This window comes from Centruroides vittatus, unplaced genomic scaffold, assembly GCF_030686945.1.
Source record: "Centruroides vittatus isolate TY-2023 unplaced genomic scaffold, ASM3068694v2 contig_922, whole genome shotgun sequence".
Classification (NCBI taxonomy): Eukaryota; Metazoa; Arthropoda; class Arachnida; order Scorpiones; family Buthidae; genus Centruroides; species Centruroides vittatus.
Genome location: NW_027122609.1, coordinates 223757 through 242867, shown reverse-complemented (window position 1 = coordinate 242867; position 19111 = coordinate 223757). Strand labels below are relative to the sequence as shown.

Genomic DNA, 19111 nt, shown 5'->3' with positions numbered 1-19111 from the left:
TAGTCGCGTTTTATTATCAAAAACAGTAGAATTTGGGCCATATCGAATTCAAAAATTTTAACAACAGATTCTTCTTCTCCCACCTCTATCTCACTTTTTAGACAAAAATAAAAGTTAGAGAATATCATAATTGTTGATATTTTTATTTAACTTCTGTTAATGAATCAAATTTTGAACATTAATGACATCCCGGTCTCTTATTATCAACAAACTTATCATCATGTTTCCTAAAATTCTTCAATCTGCCTTAAACTTTTGCAATTAGGAAGAACAGTTACTGGAAATTCATTCCCAGTTTAATAGCCTAAAATTTAGAAATTACAAAACTTTTAGATGCTCATCTGGATTTGTTTGATTTTGAGAATTTGCTTTAATTCAAAAATTAGATAAAGCCTATGTTATTTAATCCAAAAATAACCAGAGAGTAAATTTAATTATAAGAGCCATATTAGTCATGAGTTGTTAAGTTACGTTGCATGAGAAATACAAACAAACTTTACAAGCTTTAAATCTTTCAATTTGGGATGTGGCACATGTTAAAAGTTAGTTTGTTCTTTTGTCTTCACATCTTGAGCCCAGCTCTCTCTCTCTTTTCTATCCTTTCGTCATTAGGGAAAACTGGAAAGTCAAAGATCAAGCCACTTGTCTATACCTGGAATGTAGCCATTTAAACTGGTCATAATTTTTCTTACCCAAATTAACTTGTTATGCTACTATTTTTCTCCCACATTTGGATGACAGATGCCAATAGTTCTCTGTCAACAAGATAATCTCTTTTATAATGTTAATCAGTTTACATGTTTTTATGAATTGATTAAGTGAATCCATTAAAGAACCACCAAGTACCAGTTGGTTAAAATGAGGAAATTTTAGAACTAGTTATGCAATCTGACTGAATCCTTTCACTGATTCAAGTCAGCCTGTGCGAGGACTTTTAAAAGGGTAAGGTTTTAAAAAAAACCATTATTTTTTCATAACTTAGTTTATTAATTTTTATAATATAGGTATGTAGAGTAACACAATATAATAGATTAAAGAGGAACTGAATTGATACAAAATAAATATGTTACATACGTAAAGATGATGTACTAGCCAGTGATAACTTAGGTGAATATCTTAATGCATCTTTAACAATGGGATTTGTAAAAAAGAGTGCTAACATTTCCAACATGGTTAATGCACCAGGTGTTGATAGTTGAATGACAAACTCATCTTTCAACTATTTTAGGATGGTCCATTAACCAGGTTGGAAATGCTAGCACTCTTTTTTAAAAATCACACTGTTAGAGATGCATTAAGATATTCACCTAAGTTACATACAACATTCTGTTTTATTAAGTTCTTAATTCTTCTCAAATGGGGGTCAAACTTTCAAAAATTCCATGTGCATGGTCTTGATTCAAGTTCTTGTGGGCTCTCTTAATACACTTCAGACACATTTTCTTCTTTTTTTAAATATGTTTTTATTTTTATTTGAAGGCATTACTTTACTTTTATTTATAAAATGAAATAATATAAATTAACTTTTTCAAATATTTAATTTTAAAAAATACTTTAATATATAATCAGGACTTGTGCATTATGATGTACAATTTTACAAATGTGAAAAACTTTTAAGTGTTGCAGCTATAAACCTATTCCTTAATATTTCTAAAACAACAACTTGAAAAATACTTTGAGCACTTTCCTTCTCTTCCTTCATTTTTGTGATGTGTTACACTTCCTGCACGTATGTTACTTTTTCTTGTCACCTTTTTGTACAATATTATTTAGATATATTTTTCACCAGTTTTCTATTAATTTCTACTTTTATATCTCTTATAATTTAGGAAATCTGAAATATTTAAAATGCATGGATGTGTCAAAGTTTTAAATTGTCTTCAGCAATTGGTGTAAATTAAATATTGTAACTTTAAAATAATTGTTACTTAGGAACTGATTTTTCTAGATATGTGATTTCTATTACCAGAGTACACACGTACTTTTCTCCTTAAGGAATGCAGCATCATAATTCCATGAATATAAACTCACCGGCGTCCAGTCTCGGAGGTCCACTTCCTCACAACAGTCCGTACTATATAACTGCAGGGAAGTATCAGGAGAATGGTGATACGTTATCAGATTTTGTCAACTTAGTTTGTCAAGAAGCTCAAAATTCAGGATCAAACACACAAGTTAGTATCAACTTTTAAAAATATAGGATCTTGTTTTTGAATATCTTACCTATTACATTATTATATTATTTTTTCAGTTTTTTATTTAAAATATTTCAATTGTTATCTGTAGTTTAATGTTAAGAAATTTATGTAAATCATTTATAGAAGACTTATTTTCTGTGATCTTTTTATATTAATACCATAGACTGATGCAAGCAAACAAGTAGTTGATTGCACCAATTTCTGGTAGTATGACATTTTTAATAATCCAGCACCACTCTAATCCAGTATTTAGATTAATGGATTTCTACTGCATATGTAAAAACTTTAGTTACAGAAAATTCTTGAAATGAATATCATTCCAAAAGCTATAGAATTCAATAGTAGTTTAAATTTAAATCAGCATATAAGTATAAATATTAAAATACAATTTCAAATTAATCTCACTAAAATTTAATTACAAAATAAATGAATAAAATTAAATAAAATTAAAGCTTTACATATTTTTGGGCTGCAATTTGAAAAAATTGTAAATCTGTAAATTCCTACTGTCTTCCATCTGTTTATCTGAGTTAGATAGATGAAAGCTGAGACCAGATATGGAAAGCTTAGGGGCAGAAGGCCTCAATTAACTATATACAAACTTCTGATGCAAACTGGAAGTCAGGTTATTTCAATTCAAAAACTTTCCCCTGTAAGGAGTTAGATAGATAATGGCATGACTCTACTACTAACAGGAAAAGTATGATGGACAGGGGCAAGACACTACTAATTTGATTTGGAGAGCATATACTTTAAATTAAATATAAAAAATATGATTAAAAATTGCACCCCAGCATTGTTATGATGTCTTAATAATTGCTTGTAAAGATATAAAATTGTTATTAGTTGCTGATAATGATTGATACTAACTACACAAAAAAGTACAGTAGTTTAGTAGTATAAGATAATATAATTTAACTGCTAGTTAATTATGCAGTTGCTATTTTTTATAAAAGTAGTTAAAACTACATTTAAACTATTCAGAAATAGGAAAATAAAAAGTTAGAGTGGATTAAAATAATAGTTCAGTTTTCATTTCATCCTTGTTATTTAACACTTTGTTTCTTCAAGTATTGTCTCAAGAATACAAGATTTCAAATTTTTCATTTGACATTTGGCATCGTCAAAGTGCTAAAATTTGTCCTGACAAAGAAAACAGACATTTTACTGCAACACTATTGGCAAGGGTAGCAAAGTATTTTAAAAATGCATTCTTTACATGCCAGTAGTTGACTTTTATTAACTGCAATAATTTCAAACAGTACAATTACTTAGGTTCAACTTTTTACTTGTTCTTAACTGGTTGATTTTGACAAAAGTTGATACCTTAGTTTCATAATTATAATCTTTTGATTTTGCATAAATAGGTACTGGAAACTTTGGCAAAGGATCAGTCAAAGGAACTTTATTAAAATCTACTGTAGTTTGATTGACTGCTTCACTATTGAAATATTGATATACAGAAGGTAATCGAATCTGTGACAGGCTCACATTTAATCAACTTGCTAGTAATTGCAAACTGCTACATGCTGACGCCATTTTAGTTTATTCAAAAGTTGAGTTGGTCATCATAAAAAACAAGACATGTTCTTTCTACTTAATACAATTGATTACTCCAAAGCAACATTAGGATGAATTAAAAGGAAAACTAGCTAGAGTGGTTGAAACCAAACATGTAGTTAACTATATAGTTTAAGTACATTAGTAGTTAACTACTCAGTGTTGTCACCTTTTAAAAATTGCTGATCTGGACATTTTTAAATTAGGATGTTATACTGAGGCATGCGCATTGTAGGAAACTGTACAAGGCATGCACAATGTCATTTTACAGCCAAGAACTGAACAATGCGCACGCCAGTTTTAAACCAGTTAGGGACTTGTGTTGGAACAAACCTAATATTTGCAAAGTACTTGCAAATATTTTTATAAATTTATTTTGTTTCATCAATTTCACAATTTCTATGAAAACCATACAAATTAATAATTAATCTAGATCGTGAATAACCAGCTTGTCCAGGTGAAAACCAGCCTGGTGGCAACACTATAACTACTGCTCATCTCTAATTGTTGAGCTATGTTAATGATGATTAATATTAAAAAATTAAATTTCACAAATGATATCAGTATTAAGTACATACAATAGAAATATTAAAAAGTTGTTGTGTAATTATTTTTTGTTCTTCATTAATTTGCAAAAGTATTTATTGTTAATTTTCAGTAAGTTGTTAGAACGAATAGGAAGAAACTTTAGACATATTTTCATTTATTCTGAATTTTTTAAATTTATACTGCTTTATAGAATTATCTTGTTTTATTATTTATTAAAATATATACTGATAATATAAAGTAAATAATTTTTGATTGTGTATTATTGCTATTATATTATATATTTATTTATTACTTATTTATTCTTCCTGTCAGACAAACACAGAGTCGGGAGTTCGTAGTCCAACAAAACTTCCTCACTTTTATACAAGTTCAATGCTTCCTCCTCCCCCACCAGCTCCAATGGCTCGGCCTGTGGCTATCATCAGGTCAACTGGTAATTAAAAAATATTTTTATTTATGCTTAACATTCTTAATGCATTTAATTAGTTATACTTTTGTTAATTTATTATTTTATTTATATACTTTAATCTAATTTTATATATTCACATAATAATAGGTAGTACCTCACCTCCAGGTTCAGAAACTTCTGGTCCACCTTCAGGTCGAGATTCGAGAAAACAAGTCACTACACCGCCAACTACTACTACTAGTGAGTTCACTCGATATGTATTATTATAATTTACTTATTTTACTTCGCTTTAAAGACATGCTGATCTAATTTACATATTTAAGAAAATAATGTTGGTTCTTATGCATAGTAATTCAAAAATAAACAAGAATACAAGAATTTTTCTCATTTGTTAAATTAAAATGTTAAAATTATTTTGCAAGAACTATTAGCTTTTATTAAAGTAATTATACTTGGATAGACTAAGTAAAATATTAATCATAGAGAACTTTTTAAACTTCTCAAAAATACATCAAATTGAACTTGATATATTGTTAAATTTATTTAATTTACACTTATTAAGTTAAATTTTGGTTAAAAGTAATGAAAAACCTTTATTTATAACTAAGAATTTTATTATTAAGATTTAAAACTTTGTATTATTTTAATAAGGAAATTCTTTAATATCATATATTTAAAATACGAAATATTTGATTTCAGCTGGATCAAGTACAAGCAACAATGTAGATACATCTATTAACAGATCTGTGATGAGTAGTCCATTTACCTCTCTTGGTCGACCTGAACATAATTTTTCTCATATTCATTCACAACCACCTCAGGTATTTTATACTATTAAATGTTAAATATATTTCTTAAAAGTTTGATAAATGCATTATTGAATTAAATCTTTAACAATCTCATGCCATCCAAAGAAACATTAAAAATTAAAAAAAAAATGTGTATTTTTAATTTTAATTTTTTTTTAATTTTGAACTTTAATAAATAAATTTCAAATTCATATTACAGTGGACCCTCCATATAACGCACATGTCAGGCAGGAAACAACACCTGCATTATAAGGTGAACTGCGTTATACTGAGCGGCGTGGTGTAACATGGTTCACCTCTTTACTTTAGCAATAATGTCAAGCTTTTCTTTTACTCATCATGCATTCAATAATTGGTACAATTCTAGGTCTGAATGAGGGGGTTGGGACTTTAACAGAGCTGTAGAGCATACTGATAAGAACAAAAAAAGTCTAATAAACCATGGGTGTAAGGGCAACCCTTTGCGAGATACAGGCTCCCAAAATGACTATATGTGAACTTTTCGAGACCCTCAAAAATGGGGTAAAATTTAAAAGTGAAAATTTTCACAAGTACAACTAAAAATTGCATTTCGAACGCTTTCTGTTACAACTTACTAGAGACTCCTAAAACCCCCCTAAACATGAGGGTGCCACCTCTCAACCGCCACTTCTGGGGAGTGCCGTTGGGACTCACGCCATTCTCTCCGCTAAGCATGTCACGCATTTAACAGGCAGCAAGCCCTATTCTAACGATACTCGTCAGCAAAGGCCAAAGAAAAGCCCAATTAATAAGACTAATTAGGCAACGCTTTCTCCGACGCCACTCCTATGTAAACAGAGCACGCTTCTTCTATTTCGCGCTATCTCTAACACGCTCTAACTACCAAAACGGCCAAGAAAACAGATCCTGCACTCACCTTCGGCAGAGTCTCCTCCTCTCGCTACCTGACGATGTCTAGCCTATTTCCGATCTCGTGTAGGCGAGGTTGGGGTGAGGTCGCCAGTCACCGCCTCCTCCTCAGCTACGTCCCGGAGGTCGACGACGATGAAGATGGTGTCCGAACAATCGCATATAATCCAGGTTTCGAGTACAAGTATCCTTCGGTAACACGCACCATATATATACACACACACACACACAAGCTTCGCTGTTCGCTGGGCAGTCGTCTTTCCCCTGCCGTTTCTCTTCGTCGCCCTCGTGCACGGGTACATCAGAAAACACGTATACAGATGATGTAGACATGTCGGCGAAGACAGAAACGTCAGTCGATCATCACATGTAAACCTTCGCCGCCAAACTTTCCAAGCTACGAATGAAAGAAGTCCTAATCCATGTTTGTTGAGGTTAGGCATCCATTCCATACGAACCATGTCGTTCAAGCTTTTCACAAAATCCTCAGCGGTCTTATAACCTATCTCAGCGTAAGGAAGCCTTCTATCGTTTAAGTCACAATAATTCTTACATAATTGTCCAACGGTTATCTTCGAGGGACAGGAAATCAACAGCGAAGGCATGAATTGTTTTGTTTCTAAGAAAAGATCGTACATTTCGCTCAGTTTCGACCTTATATTTCCTAAACCATCGATTACACTTCAACTTCCAAGTTGTGAATAGTCAAAACTGGAAATCTTGATACACAGGAAAGCTGTAATCAAAGTATGAATGAAAAGACAATCACTACATATAAACTTCTCCTTGTGTTAACACTCAAAGCTGCAGAGAGCAATGCTTTTAACAGATCAGATGAAGACAGAATGTGTCACCAAACTGAAATCGGTTTCACGTGTTCTGGATAATCATTAAAACAATGCAATATTTGGAAGTACAGTAACTATGTTCTGACTTCATTAATTGTGATAATCAAGACGATGAAAGCGAATTTGACATTACATTGCTATGTGATTACAAATTGACAATTGAAAAATTCCAAAACAATATCATTTACTTTACTTCTTCAAAGAAGTAACTAAGTCTTTTAGAAAAAAAATATATATATATTTCTTTTAAAAGTAACTAAGTTTTTTGATAACATACAAAGCAGTGTGGAAAGTAAAAGTAAATCACTTAGACAGTTGTCAGGAGCCAATACCAAGTATGAGGTTAAAAGCAGCTCCAACAAGTGTTATCATCTCATTCTGGACAGTTGGTTTTTGAAAACCATTGCTCTTTGCTGTCTTAACACAAGGAAAAGTTTTTATGTATAGATTACGGGATGGTGACACGATAATTGATGGTTTACGAAATATAAGGTCGAAAATGAGCGAAATCAACAATCTTTTACTAGAAACGAAACAAATCATGCCTTCGCTGTCAATTTCCTGTCCCTTGAAGATGGACAATTACGTATGGATTATCGTGACTTAAACGGTAGAAGACTTCCTTATGCTGAGATAGGTTATACTGAAGAGTTTATATAAAGAGGAAAGTGATTCACATTATTTGACCATGACTTTTATGATATCGCGGAACAAGTTTCCAAGCATCATCTAAAACAGTCTGCTCCGTCACTGAATGATGCTGTTGTTACCTCACAGGTGCAGAACTTGCTCCAAATTATTGTGGTATTTATTCAGAAAACTTTAGGGAAATACCAAAATGATACACAACTTGCGGGAGCCCCCTTTTCATCTTTCAGAATCGTTTCGCGACGATTGTCCAATTCGTTCACTTAATCCACACTCAAGTTTGTACGTTATTAAAAGACTTTAGTATTGGGAAGAAGTAAAGTAAATTACGTAGTTTCAGATTTTGAAAGTCGTCAACACGTACCATTACTTCTTCTTGCATTCGCTTCCGTTACCTCGAATATCACAAATATTGAACATTTACTGAATTGTACTCCTGACTATTGAGGTAACAGACATTGGCCAAAAATGCCCGAAGGTGGCCTTATAAAACTTTGGGGAGGCGGTGCTGTGGTCACATGACCCGCGGCCAGCTCGCCATTGGCCGTGCGAGGGGCCCGCTTCAACTTCGCGGCCGAGGTGGGGCCGTGTGGTCGGGCGCACTACATCTCTGGCTGAGGTGGGGCCACATAGATGGCCCGTCATGCACAGTGCGTTCCTCAGGCTCGCATGCCTGAAATATGAGTTCCAAATAGGTTCTGGCAGAGCGACCTGGTGGGCGGGTGCAGAGAGAAGTGGACTGGCACCTGCCAGGACGGGGGTTCGAGTCCCGCTCAGGTAAGAGGTGTAATAATAATAGATACTTGTATTTACAGGCAACAGATGGCGACTCCGGACGACTGCAGGTAGGAGACTTGGCCCGCAGGTCGCATGCGAGGGGGAGACGGCAACGGCGGTGCAGACGGGAGGGGGAGGCACGCGCGAAGGGCTAGGAAAGGGGGGCACGCTTTTTTTTAAACACTGAGAGGTGGAAAAAGCGAAAAAAAATATTGGGTCACGTGACCCGGCTTTTTTGCCTGCGAAGCCACGTGACGTAGGTGCATCTTTCGAGGGCTATATCTTGCAAAGGGTCACATATAGAGGTATGGTTCTTTTGACTTTTTCGCTCGCACAGGGGGTCGACAATTTGGGGGACCGCCCCCTCATTCGGACCTAGAATCTTGCCCAATAATTAAACACAATTCAAAATACATGCAGAAACTCAATACATACACAATTACTCAATATGCAGTAACAATAAAATGCGCTTCTCACTAACGCCGCACAGACCTGTATAAATGTATCTGAGCTTAACGCGTCTCGAACATTGTCCGCGCTATAACCGAATGCGCGGTATAGTGAACAGTGCTATAACGAAGGTCCACTGTAGTTCTAAAATTAGTGGTGAGCTCTTTTTAATTAGTTTCTGAATTTTAATTAAGCTTAATTAACTAATGTGTAAATATTAAAGATTCCACAAAACAAAACACAAACTGCTTTACTGGAGTTTACCTTTCTTTACAATTAATAGAGAATAATTTGTAAATAAAAGTGAATGCCAGCAAAGCAGCTTGTTTTTTGTTATTTTTAAAGAACTTGGAGTTGTTTTCACATTAATCGTCCAGTATTGCTTATTTTGATAATTCATTCTAAATATTTTTCCAGAATTACACATATTAATATTTATATTATTTGTATGAAATTCAGATAAATGATACTTGTTTGTGTTTTATATACACAGCTATTTCATTTCATATTGTGGCATTATATGCATTCATTTTATTGCATCTGTTTAAAAATACAGATAGATTTTTTTAATATATACATTCATTATTAAAAAAATGTTTATTTCTTTTTCAAATTGTGTATAATTACAGCTTTTCTCCTATCCAAATATTAGTCCTGTAAGTGCTATGAGTGGTGTAATAAGCCCAACAAATTTAAGCATGTTCACTTCACCTGTTACAACTCCAAGAAATACTCCTAGAAATACCCCTGTACCACGATGGAATCCTCCATTCATATCACTGGACGAAAACATGGACTACAACATGATGGCAGGTTTAATGTCGAGTACAAATCCTGAGACGGATCCTCCTCATATAATTGGTGCTGAAGGTTTGTAAAAATTGTTTTTTTATATTTTGCTACAAAATAATTTTCTAATATTTTTATTAAGCTGTATAAAGATTTTTACCATAGGTTATATTTTTACTTTTATGTAAATATACAGTATATATTAGTAATTAATTAATCAATCATTTTATTACAAAGTTTTTGCTAAATTCTTAAAATTCTTTATGATTTTATTTTTTGTATTAGCTTAATTTTAACTTTTAGCATATGGCATAGATTTTGTATTATTAAAAAGTTGCCTTGTTCTAATCTATGAACATATTCATTTATATTATACAGATATTCCTTATATAACACGGTACTTATGTTCCAAAAACGTGCTATGTTATGTGAATCCATGCTATAAGAAACAAAGGACTAATGCAAAACATAGAGTTACATTCAGAAATTCGGAAAAGTAAACTATTCTTTTTCGTTACTAAGAGAAATATATTTATCAAAGCAAATCAGTAATTTATTTCCAATCAATAATTAATTTACAATCAGAATTAAAACTACTGTATTACATGTTAATATTAATTTTAGTTAAACAAGGGTATTCTCTTTTTACAAAATGTCATTGTCATCATTGTCATCTCAGTTTTTTGTTGATCTAGATGAGAAATATCGGCAATATTTTCATATGTTTTATTTTTATCATAAAAAATGTTTATAGATGAAGAATAAAAATATGTTATTAATCGAAAATTTGTTCTAGTGGGTCACATTTGTTCTATCGAGTACTAAGGGACTGCTGTATTTTGTTTATCATTTTTACAAATGAAGTAATCATTTGTATTGGTTAAAATAAGTTTAATAACACTTATGTGTAAGGTTAGCCGATTGGGTGGAAAGAATGTCATGGCGGTTGAGCGGTCAAATGGTTGTGTGGGAGTGGAAAGACTCACTAAGACAGGTTACCATCAAAAAACCGTTTAATAAAAATATAAGGTTCTTACAATTCTCCTCAAAGCTTAGACACAAACCAATTCAGGGAGAGAATAAAAAGTCTCTTTTCCTTCTTTTTGATGGAATGTCCTGTGTTCGGTTGAAGGCTCACTCGGTCCCACGTTGATGTACGTTTTGGTGGAAGCCCCGGGGCATGTGGCACAGTCTCAAATTGAAGATTGGAGAGAAGAATGAATTGGATAGGAACCTGATGTCTCTGGCAACGAGGGTAAATCCAGGCACTGACTAGATGGTGGTGGTTATTCCACACGGTAGCGAATTCAGATGACTCGTAATCACAACAAAAAAATCGACAAGCATGAACTGTGAACTAAGAACTCGTAATAACCAAGAACTTGGATGTCTTTGAACGCGAGGTTTTTAAAAGTTTTGCATCAAAAGTCGCCTTGCCATTGGTCTCTCCTTGTCACCTGGTGACAATTTGAAACCCGATGGAGAGTGCAGGAGAGGTCAATGTTGCGCCTGGATATGATGCCTCTTCAGTTGCGTTTTCCTCGACTTTATTCCTTTCTATTGTTTAGAATAATTTACACAAAAAATCTATTGTTTGATCGAGACATCTAATCTCTCCCATTCATGTTGGGAAAGGAGCTCTTTAAATTCTTGATTGATAGCCCCCTTTCGGACCTCCCAGTCGACCCCCGTTCGGGTTTTCACATATGTAAAAATGTTTAAATAAATTTTACTAAATATGAAGATTAATCTATAAAAAGAAAACAACTGACAATTTTAATGGCTAAAGTCTGAAAGCAATGACAACACCTGGTTGATAGGAAAGTTAGTGCAAATTTTTTCTTTTTTGTCTTATCAGTTTTCATTAAAGTAAACCTGACAAAAAGCACAAAATACTTTGAACATTTCAATATTCTAAAATCTGTGGGTAAATTTGAGACAACTCGCATGCTTACTTGAATAAAAAAAAATATCAAATAACAAAGTTTACACTTAAAAATTGTGAAATTTTGTACAGAGGATTTCCAAAACCATGTTTAGAGTGAAACCGGAAGTTGTGTTGTATGGGGGATATTCTCAATTTTAAAACCATGTTGTATGAGGGATATCGTACTTATTTAAAATAACATTGCATTTCACTTTGCTCTCAGAGAATGGAATATAATGAAAATATTCAAATTTAATTTAATTTAACATTGTAAATATAGTTATCCACAAAATACAAGGATAGGCTGGTAAGTTCTTGGCCTAACATAGTTAACATGTGTAATTGCTGGAAACACATAATAGATGATATTTGATAATACTTTGATGATACTTGTATCAAAAATGTCTTACATCATTTTGCACAGGCAAAGACAAAATGGTACAAAGCAATGAGCAATTCAACAATATGGAGTTAGCACACACTGTCCAGAAAACTGTGATCAAACTGAGTGAACTGAAGTTTGAATGGGTCTAACATCCGTCAATTTTCTTGACTTGGTTCCCTTGGATTACAATTCTTTTTCATTTGAAAATAAAAACTGAAAGGAAGACATATAGGCTACAGAAAAATGGTTAAAGGACCAAATTTTTTTAATGGATTAAAAGCTTTATGATGCTATTACAGGAAGTGCATTAAGACCAAAGGGGGATATGTTGAATAATATGATCATTCATGTACAGTGTTTGCTTCAGTGTTAATAGGCCAAAAATTTATTAGCCTCCCCATGTAGTATTGGAAATTTTATGACCTTATCAATGCAGTTCATTAAATATACTACTTATTATTAAATGAATGTCTGATTTATAAAATTAGCAAATTTTTGAGTTGATTTTCCATTGGTATCTGTCACTCAACACACACAAAACATTGACATGAAAGTAGAAAATCTATTTTTTCTATGAGAAAATAGAAAGATTTATTTTGTAAAGACCTGAAAAAATTGAAGTTATATTTAGAATTTCAAAATATGATATCCTTATCTATTATTTCCTTAACTACTGTAGTAATTGGTTTAAACTATCAATAATAAAGTGGTTAAAAAATGGAGAAATTAACTTTTTGTGTATATTTTTTAATATTTTATATTTATAATTTTATAATATTTAAAATTATAATTTCCAGTTTTTAGAATAGATATTATATATAATATCTCTTCTAAAAACTGGAGATGTACAGTATATTTCCACATTTTTTACAATATCATGTTAAATTTAAAACTTTGATAAATGAAATAGGATCATCTGCTTTACTTAATATAAGTTCATTTGAAAATGCCTTACCAGCAATAAATTTTTCCTTCCAAAAACTTTAAAGATTAATCTCAAAAGATGAAAATTAATTTTTTTTCCTGTTAAAACTGTTAATAAATTTTACTAATCTTCTGTTTTAGATTCAATATAGCAGAGTGTTCTTGTTTAAAGTTATCACATTGCATAAATTTATAAAATATACTTTCTGTTATATTCGTTTTACTACTTTTTTATATTTATATTTTATCTACCCTATGTCCTAAATTCACTAAATTATATATGGGTACATAAAATTAAATGAAATTCTTCTTATTAATTAATTTAATTTGGTCTAATTTAAAATATAATTTTATAAATTTTCTCTTCATTATAATTAATAAATCTGAATATTTTTAATTTCACAGAACGATTCTTCTCAGTCGTGCACAATTCGGAAACTGTAGATACAAGTAATCAGACAGGAAGTGCTCCTTCTACACCTACAAAATCTCAGCCCTCCTAAGAATTAATTTAAAAAAGCCTCTCATTCTTTGATGTACTGCTTAAAATTCATAGAGTAATATAAATCGAAAGAAAAATTTATGGATTGAACCATATTAAAATAACAGAAAAAGTGTTTCTGTGACACGATTGCCTATTTACAGTAGCAGCTTTATAAAAACCTTTTTTTGGGTCTGATATGAAATTAGAAGATGTATTGTCACAACAGTTATACAAGATCAAAGAAAAGAAAGGATATTACGAACTCAGGTATCATGTAATTTGTAATCTCCATTTGGGCATCTGAACTTTTAAAGAGCCTAAAATTTTCATCTGCTCACTTGAAGAGTTGGCTTGATAGCTTGGCCATTTACAACGAGTGTATTTCACAAATGACAAATGAAACTCCAAGACAGCTCTCTTCTTACAAGACACATTTATAATGTGCTTGCCTTACAAAATTATGAAAGAACTTCTGAGATCAGCTTGTAAGATGTCGCTTTCCTCGTAACAATAAGAAAACGAAGCGACTATCTTCCGCCCATTTATAAAACTTTTTGTGTAGTTTTAGATTCTCAGAACGTTGAAATTTCCTAATTTTTGGTAGTAAAGATTTAGAGCACAACTTCTCACTTAGATCATCCTTTGAAAAATTATTAATCTAATTATTCACATCTTCAAAGCAATAGAGTAAGACTAATACATTCTAATTGTTGATCCTACTTAAAAAAAATATTTGTATTCATCTAAAGTAAAGTAAGACTTGCATATAGGACAACTAACTGCTTAATAAACAGCTCAATTTAAAAAAATTAAATCATGATGCAAAGTAACCAATATGCAATAAAACAAAAACAAAAGAAAAAGAAAAACTATATTGTTAAACAAAGATTTAGTTGTATTTTCTACTTCATCATTCGACATCAGTTAGTTGGTTCTATTTGCAAGTCTAAAAAGATAATAGAATCATGCAATGATAATATTAAACATTTAGCTTTTTGACAGTTCAATTTTTTCCATCAATTTTTCCTATAGGCTGGAAAATATGTACCTGAAATTAGATATTATTATTATTATGCATTTAAAAAAAAAAACATTATTTTAATTAGAACATCTTTCTTCACTAGATAAATTTAGATTTAAAATTATTCAAAAACTCTCCACTTTCCAGATGATACATAGTACTTAGTCTTTCTCATAATTAAATTGCTCTTAGATAATCTTGCAAGTGAGGAAAACGTAAAGCGAGCATCACGGTGTTTTAATGTGTTTCAAACCAAGAATTTCCTTTTAGTGATTATCATTTAGATAGTTTTTCCGTATCTCTACCTCTAAATGAAATTACTGTTAATTACTTGAATAATTGCTCCTTAGCACATCTAAATAATGTAATTCCTTTTAAAATTTACTCCTTATTTTATTAGAAATAATTTTGTATATAACCTATTAGTTCTTCTGGATGTTATTTTCTTTTAATGCCAGTTTATATATTAGGAAATAAGGAAATTCTGACAATAAATCAGAATGACAATACAAAAAACAAGAAGAAGGCCCTTAGAGGATGTGATTATACTGTATTAGGCACGTATCCTCATTGTAAAATAGAATATTGAAAGACTTAGATGTATAGGTATTGCATAGATGCTTAAAGAAATAAATAAATTTGAGACTTTTATAGGAACTTCTTACATAAACTAGGATTCTTTCAACCTAGATTATGTAGTTATTGATAAGCTATGCAAATATACAAACTAAAAATAAAAAAAGTTTTGTTGTCGTCGTCGTCATTTTATTTTTTGTTTTCTCGGAAGTTTGTGGTTTATTATTTTTTAGATGACAAAGCCTCATTTTGATTTGTGGCTCAGAGCTTTTAATTATATGTTTCATCATCGTCTTCCTTTCTTTTTATTAACGTGCATTATGAGAAGTGTTCAGAAAAGATGTAGAGTTTGTTATTGCTTTTATTTAAATGTATTTTTATGTATTGTAAATATAAAGTGTATTGTACAGCTTTATTAAGAAAGAGAAATTTAATATATTGTGTTGGAAAGTTGTAATTTGGGTGAAGGGAAAACAATAATTTATATAATGGGCATTCTTGCTGAGGATTAAGAATGACTAAATTTGATTATGAAAAAATTAAATGTTATATATATTGCTTTTTTATGTTCCAACAATTAGAATGGCTAGTCTTTTTGAAAAGATGCTGTATAAGAAAAATTACAAAATGATAAAAACGATTCTTTTTATCGAAAGCAAAAATAACACCAAAGGGTTGTTTATGAAATTTAATTATTTATTAAATCAATTTAACTCTTGTTGAATAATTTGTTTTATAATGGCCTTGTTTTTATATTGAAATAAGTGTCAAAGTATTAAAAAAAAAATCATCTCCACCGTAAGTGCCTACATATCGAGTGCGATTACGCTCGGTAAAAAAGAAACTAAGCAAAATAAATGTTTTTTGTGTAAAATCCCACACCCGAAATCGCTTTGTTATAACTGTTAAAATAATGTTTGTTGTACGTCGGTTTATTTTGTTATTATGAAGTGAAAATTTAATTAATATTTATGTTCATGTCATATTTTATATCCTAAATATGTTATTTGATAGAGAAGTTTAGTTTTTTGTTAAATGATTGCAAATTTTAAATGTTTATAATAGTTTTAAAAAATAATAACAATTAATAATTAACTATTGAGCTTTGCACATTTGCTGTTAATTCTATTATACCTCAACAAGGTGCCCATAGAAGCAAATTTGTAGCAAAATATTCAGTAGCAAAGACATCGCATTATTTGTTGTATAAACAAAAAAAAAAACTTTTTTTGTTTTTGATTCAGAGCATTAGATGATGAATACATTCAAATCTATTTACAATTTTTCAAAGCCTTAAAAAATATGCACGCAGGGTCCAACATTATTAGATGACTTTCCCTCGAAAAGTTATTTCAATCATTTTAATATGTATAACTGTTAGCCGCTTCGTTCGAGAACGTTTTTTTTTTGTTTTATTTTAGAAAGGGTAAGAGTCGATCTGGTCATTGGCTGTCAATGCAAGTCCACACAGCAGGAATTGTCTGTGATAAAATAAAAATTAGTAGATGGTAATTATTGAATTTTGATCAAACGAGATCTTTTTATGTGGAAATTTTTCTTTCTGTGTGCTGTAAAACTGTAGATTTTATTTTCATTTATGATTCAGATTATCTGAATGTAGTGATAATAGTTTCCACATAATCTGTAAATAGTTTACATGCAGGAATAGAATAGTTTGTCTGTTTTAGGATTTTTTTTTATTCTTTAACAAATTTGAATGTATCTATATAACACTTACCATATTCGATATATTTAATTTTTGAAATCACTAACATATGATGTACAATATTATTTCTGTGTATGATTATTCTTACGAATGGCCCAATTTTTCCTCTCGATAATGTACAAACGAATCATTACTGCCACAGTTTTTCTTTGAATTTTATCTTGTAATTGGCTTAGATCATTGGCAAATTATCCCAAAGGAAGGTTCGTAAGGTGGTCGTTAAAATTTTAATGTAATATTTCCAACAGATTAATCGGTGAAAATTCAAGATTTTCATTAATTAATTCTTGTTAGAGTTTTTAATTCAATTTTTTATCTAAAACTATTTGTTTTATTTTCTATTGTCATAAAATTGTCAAAGATTTTTAATTAATTAAATATATCTCAACAATCTTTTCTTGTTGCTGTGATAAGTTTAATTAATTGCAAACAATTGACAAATGTTATGACTATGGAACCTCGCAGATTATAATTGATTTTAGTTACTGTTTATTAGCTAGAAAACCGTACAAGTTTGAAATATCAAACTTCCAATATTAATGTATTATATAAAATTGTAAAAATTCCTGGTATTATTTTCTAGAAATTCATTAAAATTGTTAATCAATCACCTTTTAAACCTTCTTTATTAATAACTACATTTTTAGAATTACCATTCTAATTTTTAAATGCAATAAGTATCATGTAACCACAAACTTCTACCTCCAATCATTTTTCTTGTGTGAAATATCTAATTAACAAATGAGTTATCGGTCAATGATCTCGTACTGTTACCATTGTTTGAAAAAAAAATTCTATTTCTCGTCAGATTTTGTTATTCGTATAAGGAGAAGAAACTCTGTTTAATAATCATGTCATTGCTGTGATTATTATTTTCATTGCCTTCAATACTCTTCGTCCATTAAGTGGGGTTGTTTTTTCAAACAAATCCCAGATGCTCAAACTAGTTATACTTGAAACAATCATCATCTTGTTCTTTGTAATCACATTACAGCACTTGTGCCAATATGGAATTTAGCCTGAGAGAAGCATTGTGTCACATTGCCAATTTTTGTTTTTTCATTATGTCAAATTGGAATGTTGACTACAAGCTACTACCTCTAGGTTGGACAAACAGTAATGGAATAGTGTACAAATGCACCAATTTCTTGTTGCCTTATAACTCTGAGCCTTTTCGATAGTTCTGTCTATAAGCCGAGCATTTTAACGATGATGGTTTACGTTAACGTAGACTCGAGAATAACGAAAGGTTGTGCGACAAAAATAAGTTTTATCCTCGTTATGTTAAGTGCCGAAGACAACAATAAAAAATGAGCATGGACAGTTGAATTCTTTAAGGTGCCTCTCTAGTTCAATTCAAATATTTTCTGATATAAACTACTAATAAGTAAATATATTTGTACTTCCACCTGTGATTTCTTCCAATGTAACTTTGGAACCATTCCTCATAAAAACAATATACCTTATAAAGAAAATGGCAAAATAAATGAGGAATGATTCCATTGATGATGTTCTCCATCACTAAATGTGGAGTAAGTGGTATGCACTGTTCTCATTTTGTTGCTGTCCAGCTTTAAATGTATAATAATTTGAAATTTGTTTTCTTTAGATGACATTTTGAAATGTAACTTTAAAAAAGAAATTCATGATTTGGTAAGTCTCAAGCACATAAAAAAATAAAATCTCATTATCTATTTCTTTGTCTCGTGTCATTTAATGATCAAACATTTCACTTCGTATCAAATTTTTATATATAGAATAGTCTAAAAGTCTTGTCACCCTCATAAGTTTATTTGAAGTTGTACATTTATATTTTAACATTTATTTCAGATGGCAAACACGAGTCTCTATAGTGTGGAAGTATGGGCTCATAAATGTCCACATAGAATATGGCATTGGATCATTTCATGCCACAAAAATGATGATGATGCTCATACTGATTTTCCAGATGCTTAAACAACAATGTAACAGATATAACAAAAATACATAGCAAATATATCTACTTAGTGCATTACTTTATTCTACTGTGGTACATTATATTATATTTTATCCATGGGATGACAAGACTTTCAGACTTTATATATTCAATTACCGTATTTACTCGCATATAAGATGAGGTTTTTATTCATATTTCACTGCT

At 31.0% G+C, this 19111-nt stretch overlaps 1 protein-coding gene across 5 annotated transcripts in view; it reads left to right on the top strand.

Annotated features, from left to right (window-relative positions):
• Nucleotides 1-18665, top strand: part of LOC136984543 (nuclear factor 1 X-type-like) — a 118480-nt gene extending 99815 nt beyond the window's left edge. For all 5 annotated transcript variants that reach the window (XM_067281577.1, XM_067281576.1, XM_067281575.1 and 2 more), the window contains 6 exons: nucleotides 1996-2174; nucleotides 4620-4740; nucleotides 4864-4956; nucleotides 5416-5537; nucleotides 9769-10009; nucleotides 13570-18665. In XM_067281577.1, the coding sequence (XP_067137678.1) occupies nucleotides 1996-2174; nucleotides 4620-4740; nucleotides 4864-4956; nucleotides 5416-5537; nucleotides 9769-10009; nucleotides 13570-13667 (854 nt within the window). In that variant the 3' untranslated portion in view covers nucleotides 13668-18665. The remainder of the gene's footprint in view (nucleotides 1-1995; nucleotides 2175-4619; nucleotides 4741-4863; nucleotides 4957-5415; nucleotides 5538-9768; nucleotides 10010-13569) is intronic.
• Nucleotides 18666-19111: the final 446 nt, after the last annotated feature.